This window comes from Passer domesticus, chromosome Z, assembly GCF_036417665.1.
Source record: "Passer domesticus isolate bPasDom1 chromosome Z, bPasDom1.hap1, whole genome shotgun sequence".
Lineage (NCBI taxonomy): Eukaryota > Metazoa > Chordata > Aves > Passeriformes > Passeridae > Passer > Passer domesticus.
In genome coordinates this window covers 68111605-68139027 of record NC_087512.1, presented here as the reverse complement: position 1 = coordinate 68139027, position 27423 = coordinate 68111605, and the positions used below count along the sequence as shown (strand labels likewise).

Here is a 27423-nt window from a genome sequence, read left to right as displayed (position 1 = left end):
TGGAGCAGGCAAGAATGCTGGGAAGACTGGCTGACGCTGTGCCAGCACTGCCCAGCAGCAACCAAAGCACCACTGTGTTAGCAGCACCTTTCCAGCTGCCTGTGCACAGCACAGCACTGTGAGGGCTGCTAAGGGAAACTGAACTCAGCCAGACTCAACACAACACAGTAGCTCCTGGTCCTCGTACTAGAGATTGGTTATCATCACTGTTAGGAGTTAACATGGAAGCCACTTTCACAAGCAGGCTAAAATTGTCAAAACTCAGCTGCTACATTCATATCTCCCTCCTTGCATTTGTGAATTTAATATAAACAACTTGTATGGCAAGTTGAAAGCTCTTTCCTCAATGTTTTTAATTCTCAAAGTGACAGCAGGCAGATTAGATTGTTTTCACACAGACTTTCTCTTCCTCAATGAATTTCTCTTTTTACTGCAAGTCAAGACTATATTCTTCCTCAGAATCCTACTTGTTCTCCAGTGATAGCAGCCTGTCCAGTCCCATTCCCAAGTACAGAACCTGTATCTGCAGATAAACATTTTAAAGGATGCCAGTCTCACCTTAGTAGAAGGCAAGATCATGGAGCAAATCCTTCCAGAAATCATGGTAAGGCATATGGAAAACAAGTAGGTGATTTGTGACAGCCAGCATGGCTTCACTAAGGGCAAATACTGCCTGACAATTTTGGTGGCCTTCTAAAATGGGCTTACACTGAGGGATGTGGAAAGGACAACTGACATCAAATTTGTGGACTCATGTAAAGCCTTTGACACTGTACCACATGACATCCTTGCTCTAAACTGGAGAGGGTGAACCACTCAATGAATAAGGAATAGGCTGTACAGTCTCACTCAAAAGAGTTGTGGTCAACACCATGCAGAGACCAGTGATGAGGGGCCTTTTGCAGGGCCTGGTGTTGGGACTGGCACTGTTCCATATCCCTGAGGGCAGCAGGGACAGTGGGACTGAGTGCACCCTCAGCAAGTGTGCCAATGACTCTGAGCTGCTTGGTGCAATCCACACACCAGAAGGAAGAGCATCCAGAGGGACCTGGACAGGCTTGAGAAGGGGGCTTGTGTGAACCTCATGGAGGTTGGTACAGCCAAACGCAAGTGCAAGGTCCTGCAGACAGGCTGGGCAACAAATACATGGAGAGCAGCTGTCTGAGAAGGACTTGGGGGTGCTGGTGGGTGAGAGGCTGGACAAGACCCAGCCATGGGCACTCACAGCCCAGAAAGCCAAACGTGCCCTGGGCTGCATCCAAAGCAGCGTGGGGAGCAGGGTGAGGGAGGGGATTCTGCCCCTCTGCTCTGCTCTGGTGAGATCCTATTTGGAGTGCTATATCCATCTCCGGGATCCTCAACATAAGAAGAACATGGACCTTTTGGAGTGCATCCAGAGGAGGCCACGAAGATGGTCAGAGGGCTGGAACATCCCTCCTGTGAAGACAGTCTGAGAGGGAGGATGTTTGACCTGGGAAGTGGAAGGCTGTGGAAAGACCTTCAGCACCTCAGCACCTTCCAGTACCTGAATAAAGTTGGAGAGGTCCTTTTTACAAGGGCATGTAGTGACAGGACAAGGGGAAATGGATTAAAACTGAGAATGGAGGTATTAGGAACAAATCTTCACTGTGAGGGTGGTGAGGCACTGGGAAAAGGTTTATCCACAGAAGCTCTGGATGCCCCATCCCTGGAAGTGTTCAAATCCAGGTTGGGTTTGCTTTGAGCAACCTGATCTGGTGGGAGGTTTCCCTGACCTTCACAGGGGTGTTGGAAGAGATGATTTCTAAGGTCCCTTCCAACCCAAACCATTCTATGACTCTATGCTCTCACAATGTAGTTATCCAACAAGGCACTTTTCCAGTGCCTCAAAAATAAAGCACTAGTGTCAAGGTTTGCTGCCTTTGATGGGTTCAGCTTGAAGAAGGCTTTGGAGGCTGTCATGCTCTGTGTCATTCAGAAGACAGGCCCTCACCCAGAACATGTAACTTGGGAGAAAATCACATGACAAGAGCTACAGTTAAAAAGAAATTACAGTTTTCCCTCATTTTCTCAACAGTTCATTGATTTTTATTAAACTCAGAAACTAATCAGGCAAATAGAGACCAGGAACACATAAGCTTAAAAATGGTGAACAGAAAGTGTAAATCTACAACAAATTGTAACCACTCAGTGGAGTAATTTAATAACCATTTAGTATAAAGATGTTGAGACTACTTTTTCACCCAGTGTCATATGCAGTGAGGAAAGCCTGTTAAGTGGTCTTTTCTTGCAACAGCAAAAAAAGAGTTTTTCAGAATCACCACAGTATTTAATATCAAGGTAAACAGACCAATAATCTCATTCAACTGATGAATTTTGGAGATGTCTCATATTTAGTTGCAACAATAGCATCTTCTTACTTAGGGTCTCTCTGCTTCTTACACATGTCCTGACATCTCTTTGACCTCCACAGGGACACTGATAGCAAGTTTCTCCAAAATGCCAGGACGTGGGCAGTCCTTAAAAGGCTTTGACTTTGGAAATCACTGTTTCTTCCCTTCTATATTAGGCAACCCCATACTGAATGGCTCACTCAGCACAAAGTTGAAAAGTATTTTTTAGGGAACACAAGTTTCTATAGAATATTGAATTTCTATACTGGCATCCATGGAGAAAGCATATTTGATGCAGCTTCTTCAGCTCCTCTCAGCTTGTCTTTTACCTTGGGCAATTGAGCATAGAGCACAGTACTCTTAATATGTGCTTCAGCATATGCATTTCAGGTATTTCTGCAATACCCAATTTTCTTGCTAGTTTTTTTCAGTGATGATGATTGTTCTATTTAGAAAAAACAGTTCTCGGTATGAAAATTTATAAATACAAACATGCTTGGAAGCAGCCTTCCAAAATGGTGTTACCACACCTGTCAGCAGCTATGTACAAATCAAGTAGGCCTGAAAGCCCTAGTGACAATGTTTAAATCCCCAGACCTCAGATCCTGTGGAAAAGATACATTTGACTTCCTTTGTTCAGCATAACATTTTAAAGCTGTTTTTCTGGAAGAGAAACTTGGGCCACACATAGAGTTTGGGAGTGTTTCAGATAGGATAGAGGCACTCACATTTGTCAGCCTGATAGCCAAGAGATTTTACATCCTCAAGCACATGGTAAAGCCATTCAATGCATGAATTTCTTATGTAGGTTCAGTCTCAGCAATGTAAATCTGTGGTTAACACAAAACTATTAGAGGTAGGTAATGATCACATGGTTTGCTTTTTCTAGCTACATTTAAACTTCACAGTTCACATTTAAGTTTTAGCTCTATTTTGATTTATCCCCTTTAAAAGTGATTTTAGGCTATGGACTTCTGTGAAACTCTTGTCCACTTATTTCCCATTTAACATTTTTCTCGTCAGAAGACACAATAAACCACAAAAATCAGAGAGACAATTCAATACAGTCAGAATCCAGATGTTTGCTACACAGGAACATTCAATGTTCATAATCTATTTGCCTGACATAAATTGGGACATTCAGAATGGCAAATCACATATGCAGAAGTGGTTATTAGTACTGATTTTTGTCAACCTAAAAAAGATTAAAGATTTCAAAAGAATTAAAGTAATTAGATACTCAGTGTGAGATGAAAGCATAGGTATTTTGCTGCCTTCACCAAACTTTGAGTTAATGAGAAACAAATATGCCTTGTGCAACCTTTAGGAAAAGCTAGCTCCACAGTCAACACACAGCCTGGAAAGATGTTGTAGAATAACTGGGGCCAAGGAGATAAGAAATGTAAAATCCATATAAAGAACACAGGGTAGCTTACAGAAAACATAGCAAGAAATGGTACCTGTTTTTTGAGACAGAAAAAGTTAAATTACTTGCCATGAGAATTTTTCTTGTTCACATAGTATGATTTTTCACTGTTACCCCCATATTTTTTGCTGAGAGACCCCGATGAGCCTCACAGATGAGAATGTGGTCACACACAGGACAACTCAGGAACCATAGTTCAGGATTTTGCAAGTATGGATTTGCCTCACAATAATCAAATACATAATTTTTCACTAAGCTAAGTAAGAACAAATATTTAGACTGTTGCCCAGCACAGACTAAGAACACCTTATTCAACTCTTCTGAAATTCAAAGCTACTCCCTCTACCAGGGTATGTAGTAAAAGCTAAGAAACTCAAATATGGTTCACCAGCAAGGCAGAGAAGCAGTGGTGAGGATGGATAGCTACAATTACATCTCATCTTCATTGTAACTACACTGTGTTCCAGAAACACAAGCTATCCTACCATGAAGTCAACTTGTTGTCACCATCTGATGTAAAGACAAGAAAATACCATGCTTTTTGGATCAATTTTTACTTCAAGATTGGTGTTGTTTGGTTTTAAATGGGTTTTCATCTAGGTAGACACCCATGACCTTAGAGACTTCTGCTCAGGGAAACTACTTCAGCCTTTGCTATCCAATATCCCATTAAGCCTATCCAGGAAAATGTGATTCCCACAGGAACTGCTGTAGTGAGCCCCCTGTCTGGGAGATCCTCTCTTTTAGGTATCTTGCTAGCTCTTTTTATTTGTGGCTGGGCTTCTGGTCACCTTGGCTGGTGGGCAACAAAACCAATTCCCAAGCTCTATCTTCGTTCCTTAACTCCTTCATGGTCCTCGAGTCACTACCTTTCTTTCACTCCCTAATCTTACCCTAAGCAACTCAAATAATTTCCACCAGTTTGGTTCCATTACTGCTCCACATTCTTCGCTCTTGCCTCCAGCCTCAGTATCTCCCAGTTTTCATTTCTCTTACTCTGCAACAGTCCTATTCAAGCACCTCATTCTCCCACTCCAGTACCAGCCTCACAGTTCTCTTGGTTCCACCCCTCTGGACTTTGCAGTTTTTACAATTACTGAGTCTCTCCTCCTCCAAGTTTCTACTGGGACATGTCTAGATCACACACACCCTTCCCCGCTCCTCCTCTGCTTTTCCAAGGAGATCACTATCACTAGTTGTGCTCCCAATGCTGCCATGGAAATTAATCTGTTATAGAAATAAAACCTATCTATACAGGTAGGAAGGCTGCTACAGCTTTGGACAATGGGATTGTTCTTGTAGCCTAAAGATACCTATTGGACCTCTCTGACATGTGTGCTAGGGGGTACAAACTACACTACCCTTCTCACTTGCCCTGCATTGCAAAACAGGAATCATGTTTATCCCCAAAGCTCTTTTTGCTGGCCAAAAAGATCTACATCCTGTTTCTTTGGGCTCAGCAGTGGCAAATGGTGCACCTAATCTGTTTCAGGAAGTCCTCAGTTGTCTTTGGAACCTTTAGAAAAAAAAAGTGCTGTTAATGACTGGCAAGTAGAAAGACGTTGTGGTGTCTACTGAATGCACAAACTGCCCTGCCACAAACACACCAGCTGCAAAGTTACTTGCTCCAACTGTGAACAGCACTTCAAGCATACAAAGTAAGGCACTAGTAAAGCACTAAAGAAGCTGAGAATGTTCATCATTACTCTAATTTGAACAACTTCAATGTATTGCGAAGGTTTGTCTTTGGAAGCAGGTTCTAATGCTACTCTTGCATACAGGTATGCTTCCAAAAGACTGGGCTGAAAATCTCTTATTGATGCACATCAATATGCCACACTCTTAGTGAACTTCACATGAAGAAACTATTTCAAATGAAAACTCTTTGTCTGGCTAACAATCCACTGCATCTGTGTAAAACCTACTCAGAAGAATTATGAGATTCATTTAGTAAGGCCACACAACCTTAAAAGTCCAGTATATTGAATAAAATAATTTTATTTGTATTTAATTAATTTGTTTATGAAAAACAAAGTTTATGGAATCTGAAAGTTGATGATAATAGGTAATTTTTAACTGAGACTTAATGTGAGAAACTCTCTACCCAAAAATATGTCAAACAGTAAGATTATAAAGAACTTTAACGTTCTGTGCTATACTGTATGATATGTAAACAATTTTGAAAATACTTCCCCATTATATATTTTGACACAGTATGCACAAATTTAAAAAAATAAAATTAAAATGAAGTTTAAATGCCTCAAGGGATTTCTTAGAAGTAAAGCCATCTGAAAAGCCATTTACAGTCTGCGGTGACAAATTTCTATATAATCAAAATATTCCCCATTTCACAATGCAGAATAACCTGCTGAAGGCAACTCCCTATCAAAGTGATGCCAGCAACACAGATCTGATTGTATGACTCCAGCACTTAAAAGAGCACATTGGTTATACATGGCTTTTAACCCTGGGCTACAGTTATGCTACCAGAACTAAATTCAAGTCTAAATCAGTCATGTAGAGAGGTGTGTGTCGTCTGAGTGCTGTTTAAAGTCCGTGTTTTCCAGATCTGATGAAGGTGGTGAAGACGCTCTGATGCTCTTGTGCTCACATTTAGGGCGGGATGAACTTTGCAAATACCAGATTCTCCAATTAATGACAAACCACAGATCCCAAAGTAGGCATGTAAAGCATCTGAAAGAAAGACAGAAAAAGAAAAAAAATATTTCAGGCTGTAACAGCCAATATTTAGCCCATATTCAAACACTTCAGAGTAATTACAACCAAGGAAAACAAATCATTAGGTGCCGTATTTAAACTTGAGTTTTCATGGAAGCAACACACTTCTGCCCAGAGCTACCAGCATGAACTAAGGTCCAAATTTCTTTTATAATAAGTTGTGCACTACTTCATTTTTTCTGAGTGACACAGCCAAAAAGCAAAAGGATTTAAGTATTTGAAAATAACCAGTCCAGAAAGCAAGTTTTTTTTTTCTTGCAAGCATTTTTTGGCCGTTTACTTTATGAGCAGCTAACTACTGAAGTAACAAAATTACTGGAAATAGCTGCCAACAGCAAGACTTAGAGAAAGTGAAGAAGCATTACTTTTCCTAGTTTCCCATTTTCCTCAGTGATTATCCTAAGGATGGGAATTCATGCAGCTTGATCAAGAGATGACTGCCACCAAAATGGGATACTCTTATTCTCCTGTTCCATGCTGCTCCTGATGTCCACCTTACACCAGGGTTGCAGCTCGCTGAGTCTGCCTCCTGTGGGTAGCAGCAAGCTATTAGATTGGATTAGCTGCCCTTGAAATCACAGGTGAAAGATAGGAAGATGATGGGAATTTCATCTGCCCCTTGAAAAAGCTCAACATGTAGCACTCTATGTAGGTGTCAATAATTTAGTATCCCACTAAAATGATCACAGAATCATTTAGGCTGGAAAAGACCTCTAAGATCAGATTCCAATGCTTAACATTGCCAAGACCAGCACTAAACCCTGTCCCTAAGTGCCATATTGTCTCTCCAGGGATGGTGACTCAAACATTGCCTTGAGTAGTGTGTTCCAATGTTTACAACCCTTCTGGTAAAGAAATGTTTCCTACTATACAATCTACATCTCCTCCAGTGTAACCTGAGGCTGTTTCTTCTTGTCCTGTCAGTTCTGTGTTAAATAATAATGCTAGTGACCTTCACAACCAACAGTATTTTGATGTCTGTTAGCATGGGAACACAGCAAGACTACAAAATATTATTTCCCTGAATAATCAGCTGGAAAGAGTTACTTGTTAATATTGCAAGTCCATATAACACATAGATTATCACCAGTAGTTGACTGTCTTCTGAAATTTCTTCTAGTCTTCTTCTTTAAAACATTACTGCACAGCAAAAACAGCTTGAGTCCCCATTTTAAACAGAGCTTTTATAAAGTAGGAGCCACAGAATTCAAAAATCCAATTCTGATTAAGTCTTAGTTATCTTTATAGTGTCAACATGATCAAAAGACAACTTGCCGTTCAGATATGAGACTGAGCTTGCAGGAAGCTCAGTTGTGTATCTATAACAATGAAAACACAGAAGCAATCTTTGTAATCTCGATTTATAGTCTTTCTTTGTATCAGAACTGCACTTTTAACTTTTTCCTTCAAAATATGAGCACAGACTTATGCCACCATCTGCCTGAGGAAAAAATGCTACACTAAGCCTGGAAAATACACAAGCATGCACACACAGAGCAAAGGAAAACAATTATTATTTGTCTTGCCTTTTTAAAATCTTATCTCAAACAGTCACAACTGTACTAAAAGTCAGAATCATAGAATCACAAAATAGCCTGAGTTGGAAGGACCCCACAAAGGCGATCAAAGTCTGACTCCTGGCTCTGCATAGGACACCCCAGGAGTTACACCACATGCCTGAGAGCATTGTCCAAAAATTTCTTGAACCCTCTCAATTTGGTGATATGACCACTTTCCTGAAAAGCCTGTTCCAGTGCCCAACCATCCTCTGGATGAAGAACCTTTTCCTAATATCCAAGCAAAACCTCCCTAATGCAACTTCAGGCCACTCCCTCATGTCCTGTCACTGTCAGAGCAGAGATCAGTGTCTGTCCCTCCTCTTCCCCTCATGAGGAAGTTGTAGCTGCAGTGAGGTCTCCCCTCAGTCTCCACTTCTCCAGGCTGAACAGACCAAGGGACCTCAGCCACTCCTCACACGGCTTCACCCCAAGGCCCTTCACCTTCCTTGTTATCCTCTGGACACTCTCTAACAGCTCAATGTCTTTTTTGTGTTGTGGCACCAGAACTGCCCCCAGCACTCGAGGTGACATGTACTGGACAGTTTGTCCAGAAGGATCTTGGAAGGAACACTACTGAAAGCCTCAGTTTACATCAACTGGCTTCCCTTGGTAATCTAGGGGGATAACCTTGTCATAAATGGAAATTAAGTTTAAGACAGGTTAACACATGATAGGTATTTGAAATAGACTTTTCTAATCTCTGACTCACAAGGTAAATGTTTCATTAAGATAAACCAAAAAACTCCCTCCAAATGATACTGTTAAATCTCTATGATGAGGAGGAAATACATCTAAATTCCCCAGAAATACTAAATTGGTTTTCAGGGAAGAGGCAGAAGCAAATCTATTACAAGCACTGTATTTTCAGTGTGGGTTCACCTTGAAAAATTCAGAACTGTTGTTCTAAATGAAATCATCAACAGATAAATACCAGGGCACAGATTCTAAATAGACTATTATGACTAAATTTTTATCTTATTTGGTCAGTTTACAAAGACTGTTTATCTCCCCCGTGCAAAATGCCACGGGCACTGAAAACACTACTGGCACAAGCTTTGTTTTCAGAAGCTTGCAATACCTTAATTGAATTCTAACAACTTTGAAAATTAAAAGATTTTAACATCCTTTTGAGTTTTTTCACTACTTCAAATTATCCACTTCTGAAAGCATAACAACTGTCAGACATACTTGTATAAACACAATCTGTAAATCACAGTACATAACTGTGTACATTTTGACTGTTTTTATAGATATCAATGACTTCTGAATATGGTTAAATTATTAATTTACTAAAGAAACAAATATTTTGATATATTAAACTCAATTTACAGACATTCCTTTAAGCAGACACAGAGATTCCTTTAAGCAGAACAGTTAAACACATACTAAACAGACAGTAATACTCTTTTAACAGTAATCTAAACAATAACAGCTCACTTCCTCTGTGGCGGAACAAGGAAAAAGTTCATCTCCCTCTTTCTACTTCAAGAATGAAAACCCTTTTATATTTTGAGGTTTTTTTGGTTTTGTTTGTTTGGTTGGTTGGGTTTTTTTGCTTTTCTGGGTATTTTTTTTGAAGGACACAGTTTCCCTTACACGTCTCAGATGTATGCTGGAATTTATTTCTTACCTAGAACACACTCAATGCAATTTTGAGAAGTTATTTTACCTGGATGGCTGTCTGGCCACTTGGCGAACCCACCAACAAGGCGATCTTGAGTTGACAGGATGTAATTTCGGTTTTTCTCAAAATTTGTATATTGGAATATGTTCAAGAGCTGAAAAGAAATTAGATTGTAACAGTAATATAAGTCTTACTATACTTTTAACACAAAGTCTTAACTAAGTCTTAGTATATTTTTAACACTAGAATATAGTGCCTATTTTTAAGATAAGCAGTAACAGCACAGGTAGCACTTATCTGCCAAACCTCCATTTCTGACATTTTTGCAAGAGGAAAGACATTTATAGTCATTGGTGCATATTGGTGCACTTGTGTCAAATATCTAACTCTTTCAAACAAAGAAAATAGTGCTAAAAGAAATCAAAACAAGTCAATAACTATTCCCTACACTTGTTCTGTACACTACCTTCAATGTTGCTCCCACCCAAAAGGAATAGCAAGTGTCTACAGGTTTGTTGGGTCGTCCATGGTATCCATTCTGTTGCCTCATTATACACCATCTTCTTATTCTGTTCAGCTCTTTTTCTGAAAAAACTTCCTCCAGTTTGCCCATCAAACACAGTGATGCAATACCACAAAATGTAGAGCCCCCTGTGAAGAGAGAACAGGGTTTGCTATGTTTTGACACACAGATTTTCTAAAGCCTGTATGATCTCAGTGAGAACTTTAACTCAGCTATTAAATCAATGGACTTTTAAAAGTATGAAGAAGTAAATTTTAAGTCTAAAATCCAAATAAATAAGAACATTCTAGTTCAGCAGGTATGTCAAAGGTGGGGGGGAACGCCTCAACCCATCTCTTGTAGAAATAAACCAGCTCATTTTCATGTTTCTTCTTACAATGCAATACAATTTACATTAGCAGCAGTCCAGAAACAAGTAAATGGAATTGCAACAGAAATATTTCTTCACTGGTAACTTAAAAAAGAAAGCTATTGGAATGCCAGCAATCAGACTGAAGCAGAGATGCCAAAGCCAGCCTCAGACACAATCCCCCAGAGAATATAAACAGAAAGAAGTGTCTGGAGAGCAGAAGGAAAAAAAAATCCAAACTAAAATTATTTTAAAAAAAAAGTGCACAGTTAATATGATGAAAAGACTCCTGGGCTCTCATGCTTGCAATACATACAAATTGTGCTTCTAAGGAATTTTTTGCTGTCAAGGAAACTTCGTGGTAAAAAAGATAAACTCATGTTCTTTGTGTAGCCCAGTCACCACTTTTTAAAGCCCATCAAACTTTATTTTGAGTCTAATACTTGATATGATAAAATCAGAGGGCAGGAAAGACCATAAGCAAGCTACTGACAGAAGACTTGGACCCCAAAGTTCCTTATAATACCCTGGTGCTGGATGACCCCAGGAACTGTATGATTATTTTCACTCTGATGCTGAAATGCAGTGTTCAAGTACTGCTATTTGTTATCACTAACATTCTACAGAAAGTTAATTAACCAATTGTTTTAATACCCAGGAGTATAATTTAAATTTTTCAGCTTTATTCATCCAGCAAGAAGGAAACGGACAAAATCCTACTGAAGCTCAATACTAAGGGTAAAGATAACAAACATTTGATAGGATCATAGAATCATTTAGGTTGGAAAAGACCTCCAAGATCATCAAGTCCAACCTTGGACCAATCAGTCAAACAGACCACAGCACTAGGTAGAGTATCAGTCACCTAAAAGCCAAAAACTCCTCTGTCACAAGCAGACTGCTACATCATGGCATAGAAACATTTTGTTTAAAAATAGCAGTCTCTTGGGGATTCCTATATTCAGATCTACCAACTATTTACAACAATTAACTGTTACTTCAAGATTTAAACCCACAACCCACAAGATGCTGTATCTATCAGAGGAAATGTTTCTATGTTTTACCAAAGCTGTTGAAATTGGAAATGATCAGTTACATTACACAAAATATCTTGCAGATAAAATCCTCAGAGTCACAATGGCGCATGTGGAAAAAGTTTGCTCTGTCAGCAACAGCTGAGAACTACAAGCAACACCTTTCAACAAAACACTCATGAGATAAGATTAATGGGAGTGATTAAAAAAAGCCTGTCTGTTCAGATAATCTAGATCTAAAGGAAGAAGTGGTATTTGCAGGTTTGTTTTGGATTTGCTCCTCCTCACACAACTTCCTTAAAAGTCAGAAAAGAAGGAAAGGTATGGCATACCCTGCACCTCCTATAGCATTTTCAATACCACTCTGAAAGGTGCAGAACACTTTGACATTCTTACCATGAGATTCCAGTCCAGCTCCCTGTGCCAGGCCATTATCATAAGACTGAAGAAAAAAAAAAATCCCACAAAGCAGTTACTTTAGAACCACAGCACTTTGACAGACATTGCAATTCTTAGTTTACCAGCAAAATTATCATCAGATCATTGCCACAATTTAACCTCATTGAATTCTGAACCTCCATAAGTTCTTGGCACAACACAGTTAACAAATCAGCTCTTTTTCAATGCACTAAGTTTTTATGACTTTCATGGAATTAATTGTAGTTGTGACATGTTAGAAACCTGAAAAAGGGTAAGCCACAAAAAAACTCCCATGTAATGCAGGTATAAAAAGAAAAAAAATGCATATGCAATCAAAACAAAACAGAATTAAACAGGTAACTTAATCTGTCTCTAAATCCAAGGGCAGTTTAACATTAAAAAAGAGGTAAAATACAAAGTACTACTATGCGTAGAATACTTAAATCCAAGCAATTCTTTAGTAAGAAGCAAGTACATCAGGCTTTAAAAAACAGTGAGAAGGGAACCAGAAGTAAGAAGAAAATTATAACATGCATTCAAATAAACTTAAATTGGCCTTTCAAATATTACTGTTAAAAAATACCACTACAGTGCTGAAAATCCACTCTGTTAAGTGCAACAGAAGGGGAAACTCAAGTCTGACAATGCACCAGGAGTATCATAGTTCATGTCTCTCGCAAGCAATCTAGGAACATAGGTATATGTAAGAATAATAATCTTTCTTCCCTAAAAATCCATTCAATCATTTTTCTTGGAAAGAAACAAAAGATCATCACAAAAGAAATTATTCATAAAATGGAAAATATTTATTTTACAAGAGTTCATAGAATACTTAATGAATTATCTCTGAACAAACACCACATTACTTAGTAGGAACAATGAGGAGTAACTCTTGAAGTTAACTTACATAGGCCCTACGTATTCTACAACAACTGCTCAATTAAGGACTGGATCAGTATATGATCAGACACAAAGCACCAAAAATCTTTCCCCCACATCCTCCAGGTGCTGACTGTGAATTTCTCATGTCTTCTCTAAAACAGTGGCTAGTAGATACAGGACACCATGACAAACCAACAATGACTCCCACAGTCCTAACCAAAGAATGGCTACAGGACTATCGTATCTTTAGAAATTACCGAAGGATTATTTTGTCTATCGGCTTTTAAAGCTGACATTGAGGGAAAAAAAATAAACAGAAGAAGATGACACAGAAGCTACACTAAAACTGTATTCCTAGTTTTGAGTTGTTGCTGCAAGTTTTATATTTGATACATACACTTCAAGCTGCAGCTTGATTTTTCAGGGTTGAACCAGTAAATTTTAGTAATCTCTATGAACTTCTGAATGTTAAAGCACACAATGTGAACTCTTCCTTTTTCACTGCCTTTTGAGAATGCAATACAAATGTGCTACCATGCTCCACAGATGCATTTATTGCTAAGAAAAGGCAAGCTGATTGGCAAAGCTAATTAACTCTACAAGCAGCAATTTTAAGAGGAGGTGGTTTGCTTTATGTATGACAAAGTCATTAGCTCTAGAAAAAAGCTATTAAGTGTGCATCCCAGACACTACTATGTTGGGCTGTACAATCAGCTTTAAACTCTAATAAACAATAGCTGACCCTTGGCTAACTGACACCTATTTATTTACAGACAGCAGCTGCTCTCTGGGGACTTGTGTGCCTTAAAGAGCTAGGGACTACTTTTATTTCTTGGTCCTTTTGAACTCCAGATACTGCATGCAAAAGGAGCTCTTGATTATTGCAGCATGAAAACTGCATAGATAAATACTATCCTCAGGAATTGTGAAAATCCAGTTCAGTAAAATCTTCACTTCAAAGTCTACAAGTTTTACAACCAGTTTACACGTATCAACAGACCAATACAAGTGCATTTGAAGAACACTACACTAGAAGAAGCAGATGATATTTTAAAAGCTTCTTGCAATATCTCTACCTAAAAAAAAAATTTTTTGTTGCAAAGAACAGTGTTATTCAGTTTCTGGAAGTCACTCAAATTCTCAGCATTCTAGTGTTTGCTGTCTTTTGATTAGTGATATATCTGAGTTTTGAATGTGAAAGACAAGAGTTGCTCTACACTGCTAAAAATTGTGTGTTGAAATCTGACTATTTTACTGACAATAAAACTGGTCAATAATTATTTTTGTGATCAGCATTGTATGAAGACATTTTTAGTCGAACAACAAGAAGAAGGCTATCAATTCTATATGAAGATGCAATTATTTTTAACATTTTAAACATGGTTTATGTTCCAATCTCTTGCTGTTCTTGACATGCCTAACTAAACAAATGCAATTCCTCATTCAGCTGTATTGAATTGTATGTCACAATTCTTATACTGCATCACTAAAGGCAACAAATTCCAAAGAATAAGCTAAAAAATCCACAAGCTTATGACAAAGAGTACTGCGGTTAACCAGTTACATTATTCTCAATCCAGATCAGTTGTACTTCACATGTACGGCAATTTGAAAACCTGAAAGAAGTTCTGTTAATTGTCATATGCCTCATCTAGGTGCACACGAGTGACACACAACAGTAAATCAAAACCACACCTTCAGGTCAAAGCAGTTTGGTACTGAGCAATGCAATCCCTTTTTTTCTGTAACTAAAGAGACAGAATGAGGTGACATTGTAGCAAAATGGGAATAAGCATTTACAATAAAGCCTATAGTTATTAATGGTATAGTTAGTTACACAAGGAGTAGCAAATGAAATAACCTCAAACAGAATTTACTTTAAATTGTTCCATTATATAGGTTAGTTCTAGCACCATCTACAAAACCTTAATGAGAGAAATCAAGCTACCATTCTTGGATGCCACATTTCAGTCATTGCCTTTATTTATGAGATACACTTTAAGAAATATCTGGCTCCTGTGATAGGTAATTAAGCTGAAATACATCTCAAGGAAAGTGGTGGAAAGAGATTAATGAATGAAAGAAAAGAACAACCCCTGCTGTGAAATGATCTTCACAATGGGCTACTCCCTGACTGTCTTGAGACTTCTTCAGACACATTCACAGCTTCTAAATGTGACCAAGCAGGATGCAAAGGTTTTGGGTCTTTTCCTAGAATTGCCACCCACATTGCAACTGAATTAACTCACAGAAATACTGGTGGGCCAAGGAGTGAAAACCCAGTAAACACAGACAGAACCAGTGTACATTTGCATACCAGCTCTGCAGTGAATTCACAGCACACAAGTGGTTTAAAGAAGTCCTACTGAACACAGTGTAGATTACCTACGAATTCACAGTAAACCTGGATAAAAATACAGTGTGTCTTACTGCACATTTCTACATGCTGCAATTACTGCTCCCTACAGAGCATTGCTTATAGGATCTATCTAAGTTAATCCCTGAGCTAGCCAGGAAAAGACACAACCTTTGTGATAAGTCACAGTGTCTTCTGAGCTTTGACCATGCCAAGACTTAGTTCTACTTTACTGGTGAACTGAAGCTTTAGTAGGAGGCCTTCCAAGATGTCTTGCCATGGTATGGCTTCAATTATTAGTGTTTTTTTTTTAAATGATACCTATTTTTCCAATAGGAACGTAATGACTGGAATTTGCAGGTGCAACAATTGATTCTAAGCTCTAGAAGCAAAGTTTAAATTTGGTTCAAGACCACACTACACAATCAATCTCCAGTACCACTTCAAAGCTCTAAACTTTCAAAAAATCTTCACTTACCTGCCCTGGCCTCAGAATAGGCTTGTTAATGGCCTTATCTGAAGTTCTCTGTCTGTTCTGTCTTAGAAAGAAACAGTTGCTTCTCCCTCTCTTTATTTTTTCACTGCTGCCTGTTACATTAGATATCTCTGTCACACTCCAGTTAACAATCTGATTTCCAGAATAAAGACTCCTACTATATTAAATACTCTTTTTACAGAAGCTGATTCATGCCTTTCACAGTTCAACTCAACTTTCTTTGTCCGATTCCGAGTTCCACCATCTACTTTCTCTTAGAAAGAAACAGTTGCTTCTCCCTCTCTTTATTTTTTCACTGCTGCCTGTTACATTAGATATCTCTGTCACACTCCAGTTAACAATCTGATTTCCAGAATAAAGACTCCTCCTATATTAAATACTCTTTTTACAGAAGCTGATTCGTGCCTTTCACAGTTCAACTCAACTTTCTTTGTCCGATTCCGAGTTCCACCATCTACTTTGGGATCAAAACTGCACTCAAATGTTCACAAGGTTAACTAACAGACAATGTGATGTACAGAACTACAATGAGGATTTTGCTCTTGGGTTTTGTTTTCTATTCTTTTGTAACACTTGATTCTCCCATGGTAACTCTGCCAACCTATCTGACTAAAGACCGATCTCAGTAAACATTAAGGTCCAGAAATTATCAGAGGAGGAAGAATACTCCCAAGCTAATCAGTAGGAGCAAGCACCCTGCCTAAGCATCTCTCTCAGACTGTGAAAGGAGAATGGATACATCACTGTCCTTGGGTGAAACCCACTGAAAGGATTCAGCAAGGATATTGTCATGCTGAGAACCCATGCTAACTAAGGTAAGCTACCAACTATGGGAGAAGGGCTCTTATGGGATGGAGGGGAGGAAGATTCCAGGACTGTATAGAAACCCACTTTTCATGTACTGCTTTCTGGGGAATGCAGGGGTGAGCATAACTTACTATGGGATGGCTAGGGAAAGGGTCAGTGGTAAGAAACAGAAGTATCAAATCAGACTGGGGAAGAACAAGCAAGGGGAAACAGAGGGGGAAATGGGATAAAAGGTGCTAGTAGAGTGTGAACAGACTGCAGGTCCCTATCCTTGTATGACTGAGCCCTGGCCTTGATCATCTCAGTCTGTCCAGGACTGTGGCAGTGTGCCAGAACACTTCTTGAGGTGTACAGTAAGAAATACTAAGACATCCAAGTACCTCCTTTAAAAATAAACAACAAATAAAAAGCAACTTGGTCTGAAGCAGGAGATTTTGAAGTCTTGTTTTAAACTTGTTTCTCACATAAATTTTACGATCTTGCTGCTGACAGCAACTATTGAAAACAGTAATTTACAACAGAAGTTGTGTGTCATCATAAATTTGGGTCTTCTTTGTGGACCACAAGAGTTTAATCTGTGTTTACTCACACTAAGGGAACTGCAATTTTCAAGTTTGCTCAGCTTCCTTAAAAGACTGTGTTTCAATCTTTGAAAATGTAATGCAATTAAACTAATGTAACAACATGAAAAATAATGGAAATCTCCTTTACTCCAATCAAATACGAAGACAATTTGCACAGACATAGAAAAAAAAGTGTACGTCCTCGTGAATATATTTTTTCATTACAAGTATCTAATAAATAAATTATGAAGTGCATGACTGGAAACACTTAAGCATGAACTGAAGTCAATAATTAGTTTATTTGAATCTGTGTATCTTTTAAAAAGCAGTACTACAGCTCAATGAAATATGAGGACTTTATTGGTACACTTTTCCAAGTGCTTTATGCACTTTTTCTAATTTACACAAACATCACACCTTAGTTTTCAAAAACTTGCTTTCAGTTGTTTAATTATTTTAAATAAAGAGGTTTTTTTAATACAATTTGCAATGAACAAACACACCAAATAAAATTATCTTGCTAGCACAAGCATTTTAATGAAAATACAAATGCAAAAAACCAATGTATTTTGTAATTCTCAACTCACTAGAGCAGGAAGAAAAAATAAAGAAATTACTGTAACGCAGTTTGGACAGACTTTTTTTTAGCCACAGTTAAGGAAAAAAGCTTAAAGCCTTAAAGCATAGGAAGAAGCAACGTTTTGTGAACACTCACCATACTTCTTCTAATGTAGTCTATTGCTTTCTTCATATCCATGCCTGACCAGTTATCGAGCATGTAGCAGATACAGGAAGCACAGTACACAAACCTCATATCATTCTCACTTCCTTCCAGCACTGCACAGAAACTGAAAGAAACATTTCTGTCTTTAAACACTGTTTCGCCTGTTAGACTAGAAAATATGAAATGTGGTTCCAAGAATTGCACAGTGTTTTCTTTAAAGATTAGTTTACAGTAGTCTCATAAATATAACCCAAAGCTACACTAGATTTTCTTTTTAGAAGATGTGATTCTAAGCCAAGTAAAATGCATTAGAACTCTAAACATTTAGGAGCCTGAGCAACTGTTTCCAGCAACATAACAATACTGGTGTTTATTTATTCCAAGATGTCTATGCTTACAGTCTTTCACCTATTACAGTATATACCGATGCATGACTTACCGTTTTACCTCTTTTGGGCAGAATTCTTTGACTTCCTAGGAATCCTAATAGCTCACAAGGCTTTCCTTACTGTAACTTGAGGACCAGTTTCCCAGGTATGTATAAATGTAATTGCTCATACTACGATTTCTAATACAAATGGTGAATCAGTTTTTAATTAGTTATTGTTTCAATCACACCAAACTCTATGAACATTTAAAAATTTTTGTATCTGGTTTGTTTTTGCACTATCTCAGAGACTCTAAGATGATGATGAATGCCCTGATTTGGATGTTTGCACCAGAAAGTGGCCAACAGAACCAGGGCAGTAACCACCTCCCTGTACTGGGCACTGGTGAGGCCATGCCTCTAGCTTTGTGTTCTGTTTTGGCCCCTCAAGACAAGGAAGACCACTGAGGTGCTAGGGAAGGGCAGTGGAGCTGGGAAGAGTTTAGATCACAAATCTGATGAGGAGCAGCCAAAGGAGCTGGGGCTGTTCAGCCTGGAGAAAAGAACACTGAGAGGACACCTTATCACTCAACTACCTGAAAGGTGGCAAGGTGGGACAGAGGAAATGGCTTCAAGTTGTAGCAGGTGACTACGTTAGTCACCTAAATTAGGTATTAGAAAAAAATCCTTCCTCAGAAGGGTTGTCTAGCACTGGAACAGGCTGCCCAGGGAAATGGTGGAGTCACCATCCCTGAAGGTATTTTAAAGACATTTAGATGCGGCACTTAAGGACATGGTTTAGTGCTGGACTTGGCAGTGCTGGGTTAAGAGTTGGACTTCATGACGTCAAAGGTCTTTTACAACCTAAATGCTTCTACGATATACAAAAATAGGTAAATGTTGAATTACCCGCGACAATAAATAAACTTTTAATTTTTTCTTCTAGGATTTGCTGCTTGGCAAGCCCCCATTTGTTTCAAAGAGCTAGTTAGTGCCCTCTGATGACTTAACTACTTCCAAAAAGCCAGCATATGTTCTATGACTCATGTGACTACCAATCAAACTATTTTTCTAATAGAACAAAAAAATTATAGCTACTTCTATAAAAACCATGTTTCTCACGTTTCATTCCACATGTGGGTAGTGGGAGTTGCAGCATATAAAATATCTTTTACCTTCCATCCTCCAGCTGGAGAGCTCTCAGTCCTGCCAGTATGGCATCTTTATTTACTCGACTTAAATCATCTCCAAGAATAACCAGACATGATAGTCCTGTGTAAGTCATTGCTATGTGCCCACTATCATAGGGATGAGATATACCTGGACCCTAAAAAAGGAGGAAAAAAATAGAAATATTGAAACATCACAAGAGCTTACACTACAGCAAATCTTTTTTCTTCTTTTTTTTTCTTTTAAGGTAAGAGGTAAACAAATAACTTTTCCCTTCACTCATTATGGTTAAACTGAAGGTATCCTGCTCGGCTTTCCTCATCCAACTCTGCTCAGCTCTCCTTATCAAACTAAGCTACTGCATAACTCTGCTGCTCTTGTAAACACTTGGTCAACAGGAACCTTTGGAAAAAAGCTTTCCCAAGAGCTCCATTTGTGAAACGATTAAGGAAAAAATGGGATGTCCTCAACTGTACCTAGGTTTCTACTGACACAACTGGGAATTAGCTTTCTGTCAGCTGGGTAAGCACTCTTAAACAGCGAAACTCTGGAGGTCCCTCAGCAGAGATTTTACACCATAATGATCTACAAGGAGAAAGCAGTATGAGAGATTATTAGTAATCTCTCTGACAACTGAAGCAATACCAAATTAGCCACTTACCTACTTTCGTTTCTATTTTAAAATAATAACTAGAATTCAAAGTATTTATATACCAAATAATTAAAGAAGCATACAGTATCCTAAGTTGGAACGTACGCACAAGGATCACTGAATGTCAACTGAGAAGCAAAAATTATAGTTAAAGGCTGACTAGTCCCACAATACTTGTCATAGAAATGGGGAAGGGATTGATACAGCTGTGCTAAAACTACTGTTTTTCTTTATGGTATTTTACAGGCCCATCCTGGACTGTCCCACTTCATGAAAACAGAGACCACATGTGAAAAGATGACTGTGGATACTTGGGATGGTTCAGTTTGGAGCAACTGGAAAGTAACTATTTTATACACAGTAAAAGCTATTTCAATACTGAGTAGTAGAGATAGATTTTTAAATGATATTTTATCAGCATTATTGCCTAATCAGTTGCAATTCATCCTAAAAACACAAAGAAAAAGCAGTATAAAACCAAATTTAATATTATGTTATGTGTAATTGGTAATTTTCAGGCAAGTCATGCTTATTTCCAAAGTCAAAAAACTTTGCTTCTAGTAAGAAACTGGTAGAAAAATTGTTATTACCCACTGGACAGCAAGAGACTTTCACTCAAAGGAATCAAAGACAATTGGGAAACAGAGGCAGAAAACAGGGTGAAATGGGTTCAGCAGCACTGAAAAAGCTGGTAACAGGTAAAAGTGAAGGAGAACAGGAGTGTATGTGCTGAGAGTTGCACCTCCTCTCCCTTATTTCTAGCCCTAGACCCTCTCTTGAGGTGTCATTACAAATCTCAACAGCTCCCACTCCCATCCCTGTACTGCCAGTGCTCCCATCACTGTCTCCTACCCTACACATTAAATAAACATATAAGGCACATTAAATTGCTTTTGTTAAGTGCACTCTACTGACCTGAGCTAATGCACTGGTGCAAACATACTCTGAGAAGACAGCAAAGGGGTATGGCCAGGGTCTGTTCTCTATGCACTTTGCCTTTTGTAAGAATTAAGTCTGTAGGTCCCACAGGAAATAGGTTTACTTAGATCTCAGAGATGAGTAAACAGTTATATTTTGTTGGAATTACCATCATGTTCTTCACAATCTCAGCCTTTTTTAAAATAATTAACAGTTAAAAGATTTAAGCTGGGGGGAAGCTTTCAAACATTTAAACTTGGCTCAGTGATGTGACAGTGTTCCCTAGTATATCTATTAGAACAGCCATTAAAACATAACTCATGGCCACCAAGAATTTCCAGTGACCACTGCAGAGCCAAGAAACTCTGCTGCAGAAGCACAGGTAAGATCTCTTCAAACACTGATAAAGAATGCTACTAAACATGCACCTGCACTGGCACAGTCCCACTTTCAAGAAAGGGCTCCTTCAAGCAGGTGCCAATCCGCACACGGAGTGAAGTGGTTTCGACATGTTTGCACAGAGTATGTGCTGAGTGCTAAGTCCACCAACTCAACACGCCTGGTTACAGCCAAGAAGCTTAATTAAGCTTTCAAAATACACAAGTATGTAGTTATCTAATTTCTAAAGAAATGCCTACTTAATAGCTATTTGACAATCTACCTTTTGCGTGCTTTGATGTATTTCACAACACACTTTGCAGGTGTTCATTTGGTAGGGGTTTTCACTTGCACATGGGTAGCCTCAGCTTTAGAGGCGTCTTTTTCACGTCATAATGACTTAAGTGCATCTAAAGCACATGATTTTAGCTATTTAGCTAATTTGACTAAAACTTACAGCACATTGGCAAATGTAGTATCTAGCCACTAATTCAAAGTAACTCTGCTTCTGTATATCTCTTTAATAGTTTCAAAAGTATTCTGCAAGACCTTGCCATGCCTCACTTTGTGGAAACACAAAATGCCCCGGGTTGGAAGGGACCTTAAGGTCATCTTGTTGCAATTCCCCTTGCAAAGAGACGCTTTTCAGTAGACCATGTTGCACGGGACCTCTAAAAATGTAATACAGAGATGTTTGTTTAAAATAAAAAAAATATGGAGTACAGAGATATTTTGGCCCAGGCTTACCTGGGTCTTTGCAGTATTTATTTTTATCTTACAATTACTTTTATATTCTATTTATTGTTATTATTTTAATTAACTCTGAAAAATATTTATAACCATTCATCTTTCACCAGTATCAGTGTTGCAGCCTTGAGAAAATACAATGTCATGTCAGGAACACGAAAGATATCTTTTTTTCCCCCAAGTGAAAGCATATGTTAATTACCACAATCTTACATAAAAGCTGCAGCTATTGAAAACTAAATTCTGATTCACAACACTTTTAACATACTAAAACTGAATCACAACACTTTCAACATACTGAAAAGACTTAGGCCTACCTGAAACTTTGAGGAGACTTTTCACCCCTAAATTAAAAGCTAGTTTAAACTGCAGTAACAGCAAATCTGAGACACTTCAAAATCTGGAGCCATTTCAGTATACAATTATTTTCTAACCCTAAAAGTAATCATGTTTTGAATGTGATGATAGAGGAGTCACTCTTAACCTTCATTCACAGTAAGACTGTCACAGTTTGTGAGGGCAGTGTGGTGAGTTGGTGAAGTGGATATGCTTTTGTTTCACTTTTGCTTCTGTCCCAAAAAGCTGCAAAGAACACGACTGTCAAACACCTCAAAGGCAACAGCTAAAACACCACAACTCCCAAATCAAACCCAAATGACATGCTCTTCAAAGATTTAGTAAAGCTGGATATTCTAACATAACCCTCACTTTTTTTTTATTATTTTGAAGGGCCGCTAGGGACTGAATAGATTTGGCTATCACTTTCCTAGAGTTCAAGAATGAAATCACTGTAGTGGCATGTAATAGATAGTAAATGTCAATGCAAATCCAAAATGCTTACAAGCTTTTTCAAAAAATATTTTTCATGGCAGACTTAACAGAACACTTTTAAATACTGAAAAAAGAAAAATTATATGACCATAAACACATCCCAGAGTCATGGCAGTGAATTTTCAACTCTTTTTTTCTGAGTTATTTCAGAACATTTCAAGCAACAATTTTGTAAATGTTTTACACCTTTCTTTGCTAATAAATCAAACAGATGTAATCCCTCAGATGCAGATACAATGAAGAAAGTACTGCAATGCTTGCATAAAAACCACATCTATCTGCAAACTATTTTCTAGAGATAGTGACCTTGCAGCTAATTTCTAGAGGTAACTTGATTCCACACCTTCATATCAAATGTGTAGTGGCCAACATATCCTAAGACACCAATGGACAAATATTTCCAGTAAAGATAATATTTCACTATGAAACATTTATTATTGGAAAGTGAGAATTAAATTAAAAAAACAGAAAGTGCTGGGAGGGGAAAACAATGCTCTGCCAATCCTACAGACTTTTTGTGTTCATGGCCCTTTACAAGATCTCAGAACTATATCCAGAATGAACTCTTCTAGCTTTGTGTGAAGCTGGGGAGGATTTGAAAAAGGTTTCCAAAAGTATACACTACTACTACTGCTATTTAAAATACTACACTGTAGAGCTGCTAAATGTGTGATACAGCTGGAAATGGAAAGTAGAGGCCAGTATGTAGGAAAGACTGCTAAAGCAGTACAGCAGTTCTGTCCTGTGTTTGAGAGTGAAGAATCAAATTATACTGAAAAGGGGACGAAAAATGTGTGAGACCACTAAACTAGCCTCTGCTAACCTCATTTCTGTATTTTATTAAAGGCATTTTCTTTTCATATGGAAGTTTAACTCTACTGAACCTCAGTTCACTGGATGCTTCAAAGCATCCGTTCGTATTGCCGTGACAAACAGGGATGAACAGATGTGCCTAAGTCCAGGTGGGTATCAGATGCAGTCAAATACACATGATTCAACACAGGAAGAGCTTCTTTCTACCAGTTGCAGACACTCACACTTGCAGTTGCAGACACTCACTTTGGAAGACACACTCAGGCCCAGTCTATCAATACATGCCTCCCTGGCTGGTGCCACTGCCAAGATTTTAGGTAGTTTTTTTGACAATGGGATGGCCTACATGGCAGCAGACACACTGGCAGCAGACGGGATTCACTTTTCTTAAAGGCCCTGGACAAGCTCCACAAGTGGGTCATAGAACCTCATGAGATTTAACAAGACCAAGTGCAAGGTACTACACCCAGGTCTGCACAACCCCAGACTGGGAGTGTACAGGCTGGGAGAAGAACAGAAGTCATCAAGAGCAAAGGGCTTGGGGGCCCTGGTGGATGAGCTGGACATGAGCTGGCCATGAGCACTCACAGCCCAGAAAGCCAAATGTGTCCTGGGCTGCATCCAAAGCAGCGTGGCCAGCAGGGCAAGAGAGGGGATTCTGCCTCCCTCTTGTGAGACCCCATACGGAATGCTGTGTCCATCCCTGGGGTCTTCATCACAGGGAACATGGGAACCTGTTGGAACACACTCAGAGGAGGCCATTAAGTTCATTAGAGGGCTGGGACCTCTCCTATAAGAAAAGGGTACAAAAGCTGGGATTTGTCAGCCTGGAAAAAAGAAGGCTTTGAGGTGACTTAATTGTGGCCTTCCAGTTCCTGAAGGGACCCTCCAAGAAAGATGGAGAGAGACTTTTTACCAGAGCATGCAGGGGACAAGGGGAATGGCTTTAAACTGAAAGAGGGCAGGTTTAGATTACATATTAGGAAGAAATTCTTTACTGTGAGGGTGGTGAGGCATTAGAACAGATTGTCCAGAGCTGTGGAATCCCCATCCCTGGAAGCATCCAAGGCCAGGCTGAATGAGATCCTGAGCAATCTCGCCTAGTGGAAGGCGTCCCTGCCTGTGGCAAGGGGATAGGAGCTAGATGATCTTAAGGGCCCTTTCCACCCTGAACCTTTCTATGATACCAAGGAACAGCATGTTCTGCATCACTTAATTAGGGTTATTCTGCTTGGCTTCTCTACCTCATGACAATTCTTCAGCTAGATAAGTTTTCCTTTGTTAAGAGAAGACCAGAGAAGGAGGAGACCGCATTGAGATAAGCCACAATTTGTGTGTCAGTTTCTTCACTGCTGTGAGAATTTAAGTTCTAGGTATCATTTCAGTATGTTTCTTATGCACATTTCTTAAAAGTTCTGCAAACATTTCAGTATTAACAGTACAAAATTCCCTGCCTTCCAGACATTCTGTAATTATGCAGTTAATATTATAAAAAAGACACAAGATCATTTATTACCTAATTGAAAACATTACACATACACATTCTTAACTGACCTTGGAGGGATTGAATGGCATCCCTAAATATGAAGAACCTCTGAATCCACAGCGATTCATATTTGATCCTGGAAAAGATTAAAACAATACTCAACTAACTTGTTTTGTTGAAACATTTATTATAAACCATAATTCTCTAATGAGACCAAGAGCCGTTAGTTCAACACTATTCACAGACTTAATAAAGTATGCACGTGTCTCTCAGTTCCCAACCTTAGTTTGGTATCTCTCCGATTAACCAAAAAAAAAAAAAAAAAAAAGCAAACCACAAGCAAACTTAACCTACTTATTGCTGTAGTGACAAAACACAAAGCATCAGATTTTAATTTGGTGGAAATACAGTTTGTGTCACCACAGACTTGTCTTCCAGGCTCACAAGAAAAAAAGAGAAAAGGACTGCTCCCCTGGGAAAATGGCCAGAGTTAACATATTTTTTTATTCCTCTCTGGATTCTTGCCTGGTAATACCATCTGTTCCCAAGCAGAACTGTTTCAAGATACTTCGCAACATGTTCAAGGATAAACAATTCACAGTTTTAAGCACATTGTAGCTATCAAACATTTCTGTCAGTAACACAGTATAATTTGTTTCAAACGTGTCACAATACCTGAGCAGTGGCACATAGAACCGTGAACCACACACTGTTAAGAGTTTAAGTACAGCTTTGGAGGGCTCAAACTTGCTTTGCGTGGCAAATCTCAGTTGTTTACTGCTCAGTGTCTGAAACTAAAAACCTAATGAATGCCACAGTCACACAGCAGCTGGTTGTTCCTAAATACTATCGACCTCTTTTAAGTTATTCAGCCTTTAAGCTAAAAATCCTCATGGACATTAGAGAAGATTGCACCACAATAAAGAAGAATGAATAGTTATAAAGCTGAAGAGTCTAAGTGACGTCACTATGCAACGTGGCCTACAAGCTCGAGTGCAATTTAGCAGCATATTACCTTCTAATTCTAAATATACTCTGTATATATGCAAAATTTAAACTAGAAAGGTTTTATTAGTTTAAGAATTTCAGTTTGGCCTGAAGTATGCAAGTTGCTCTGCCAGACAAGTCTTTGGAGCTAAGTGACATGGAGCAAAACACCTGCCATTCTCCACTTCCTCCACAGTTCAGTCAAAAGTACTTCTCAATGATTCTACACATGTAACAAAAGCAACCTCAGCCTGCTTAAAAGCTGGTGAGCCGTAGTCTGATCCACACAGAGGAGGCAGAAAGAAAGAAAGAAACAGAAATAAACAAAAAGAAAAAAAAATAGTAGCTGTTTTATTATAATGTAAACATTCTCAGCAAAGAACATTAATTTGTTCATTTGCAGAGTCAAAAACCTGCATTTCATGTTGCCTCAGCCTCTGCAAAGCACAAAAAATTAAATGAGTCTTAAAGACTAATCTAACGTCCCAAGGGACACTGCCAAAAAAGCATAACAATTTCACAAATGATACAATGTGAACAAACCAGTAAGAGAAGACCTAGAATCCCTGCCTGGTAAGTCCCAGATTTCCTAGGCAACATTGTGGGAGGGGAAAAAAAAAAATCACCATTCATTTTCAGTAAAAATGAACCTGTGTCTTAAGTGCTTAAGCAAACTAGAACACTCACTTTGAAATTATACTGGTGTGGAAATTTTTCACCTAGAAAAGTTATTATGCTACTAACACAGCTATTCTGGCCTGCTGCAAAGGATACATGCCACAATTAAGACACTCTGCAGTTTAACAGAACTCAGCTGACAGTTGCTAGATGGAAGGATTCACCTCAGAAATACCAATTCCAACCCTGGCCTTTTGGAGTGGAGCTTATAATTCATTATAAAGGTAGAAAGGGCATCATAAAACCCAAGTTTGTGTGCTGTTAGTGGGTCACTCTGATCGCCTTTGGAATTCACAGATGCTATACAAATAAATTAAAAATAAAGTAATGAAATAATTGTCTATTGCTCCCTTTAGATGCTCAATTTTCATGAAGTATTTCAAAACCTTTCTTGCACTACTAAGCTTTTTTCAACTAGAAAACAGCATCTGCAATTTTAAAATTGGATTTTAAAGTTGAATCTTTAATTCCATTGCTATGAATTTAAAATCTATTTTCACACTTTTTGTCAGAACTCCTCAT

At 38.6% G+C, this 27423-nt stretch overlaps 1 protein-coding gene across 1 annotated transcript in view; it reads right to left on the bottom strand.

Annotated features, from left to right (window-relative positions):
* Positions 1 to 2044: 2044 nt before the first annotated feature.
* PGGT1B (protein geranylgeranyltransferase type I subunit beta) overlaps positions 2045 to 27423 on the bottom strand; it is a 36779-nt gene continuing 11400 nt past the window's right edge. The window contains 8 exon segments of the mRNA XM_064405759.1: positions 2045 to 6355; positions 6358 to 6492; positions 9766 to 9874; positions 10187 to 10371; positions 12023 to 12068; positions 17866 to 17998; positions 19417 to 19568; positions 25305 to 25372. Coding sequence (XP_064261829.1) covers positions 6312 to 6355; positions 6358 to 6492; positions 9766 to 9874; positions 10187 to 10371; positions 12023 to 12068; positions 17866 to 17998; positions 19417 to 19568; positions 25305 to 25372 — 872 coding nt within the window. The 3' untranslated portion in view covers positions 2045 to 6311.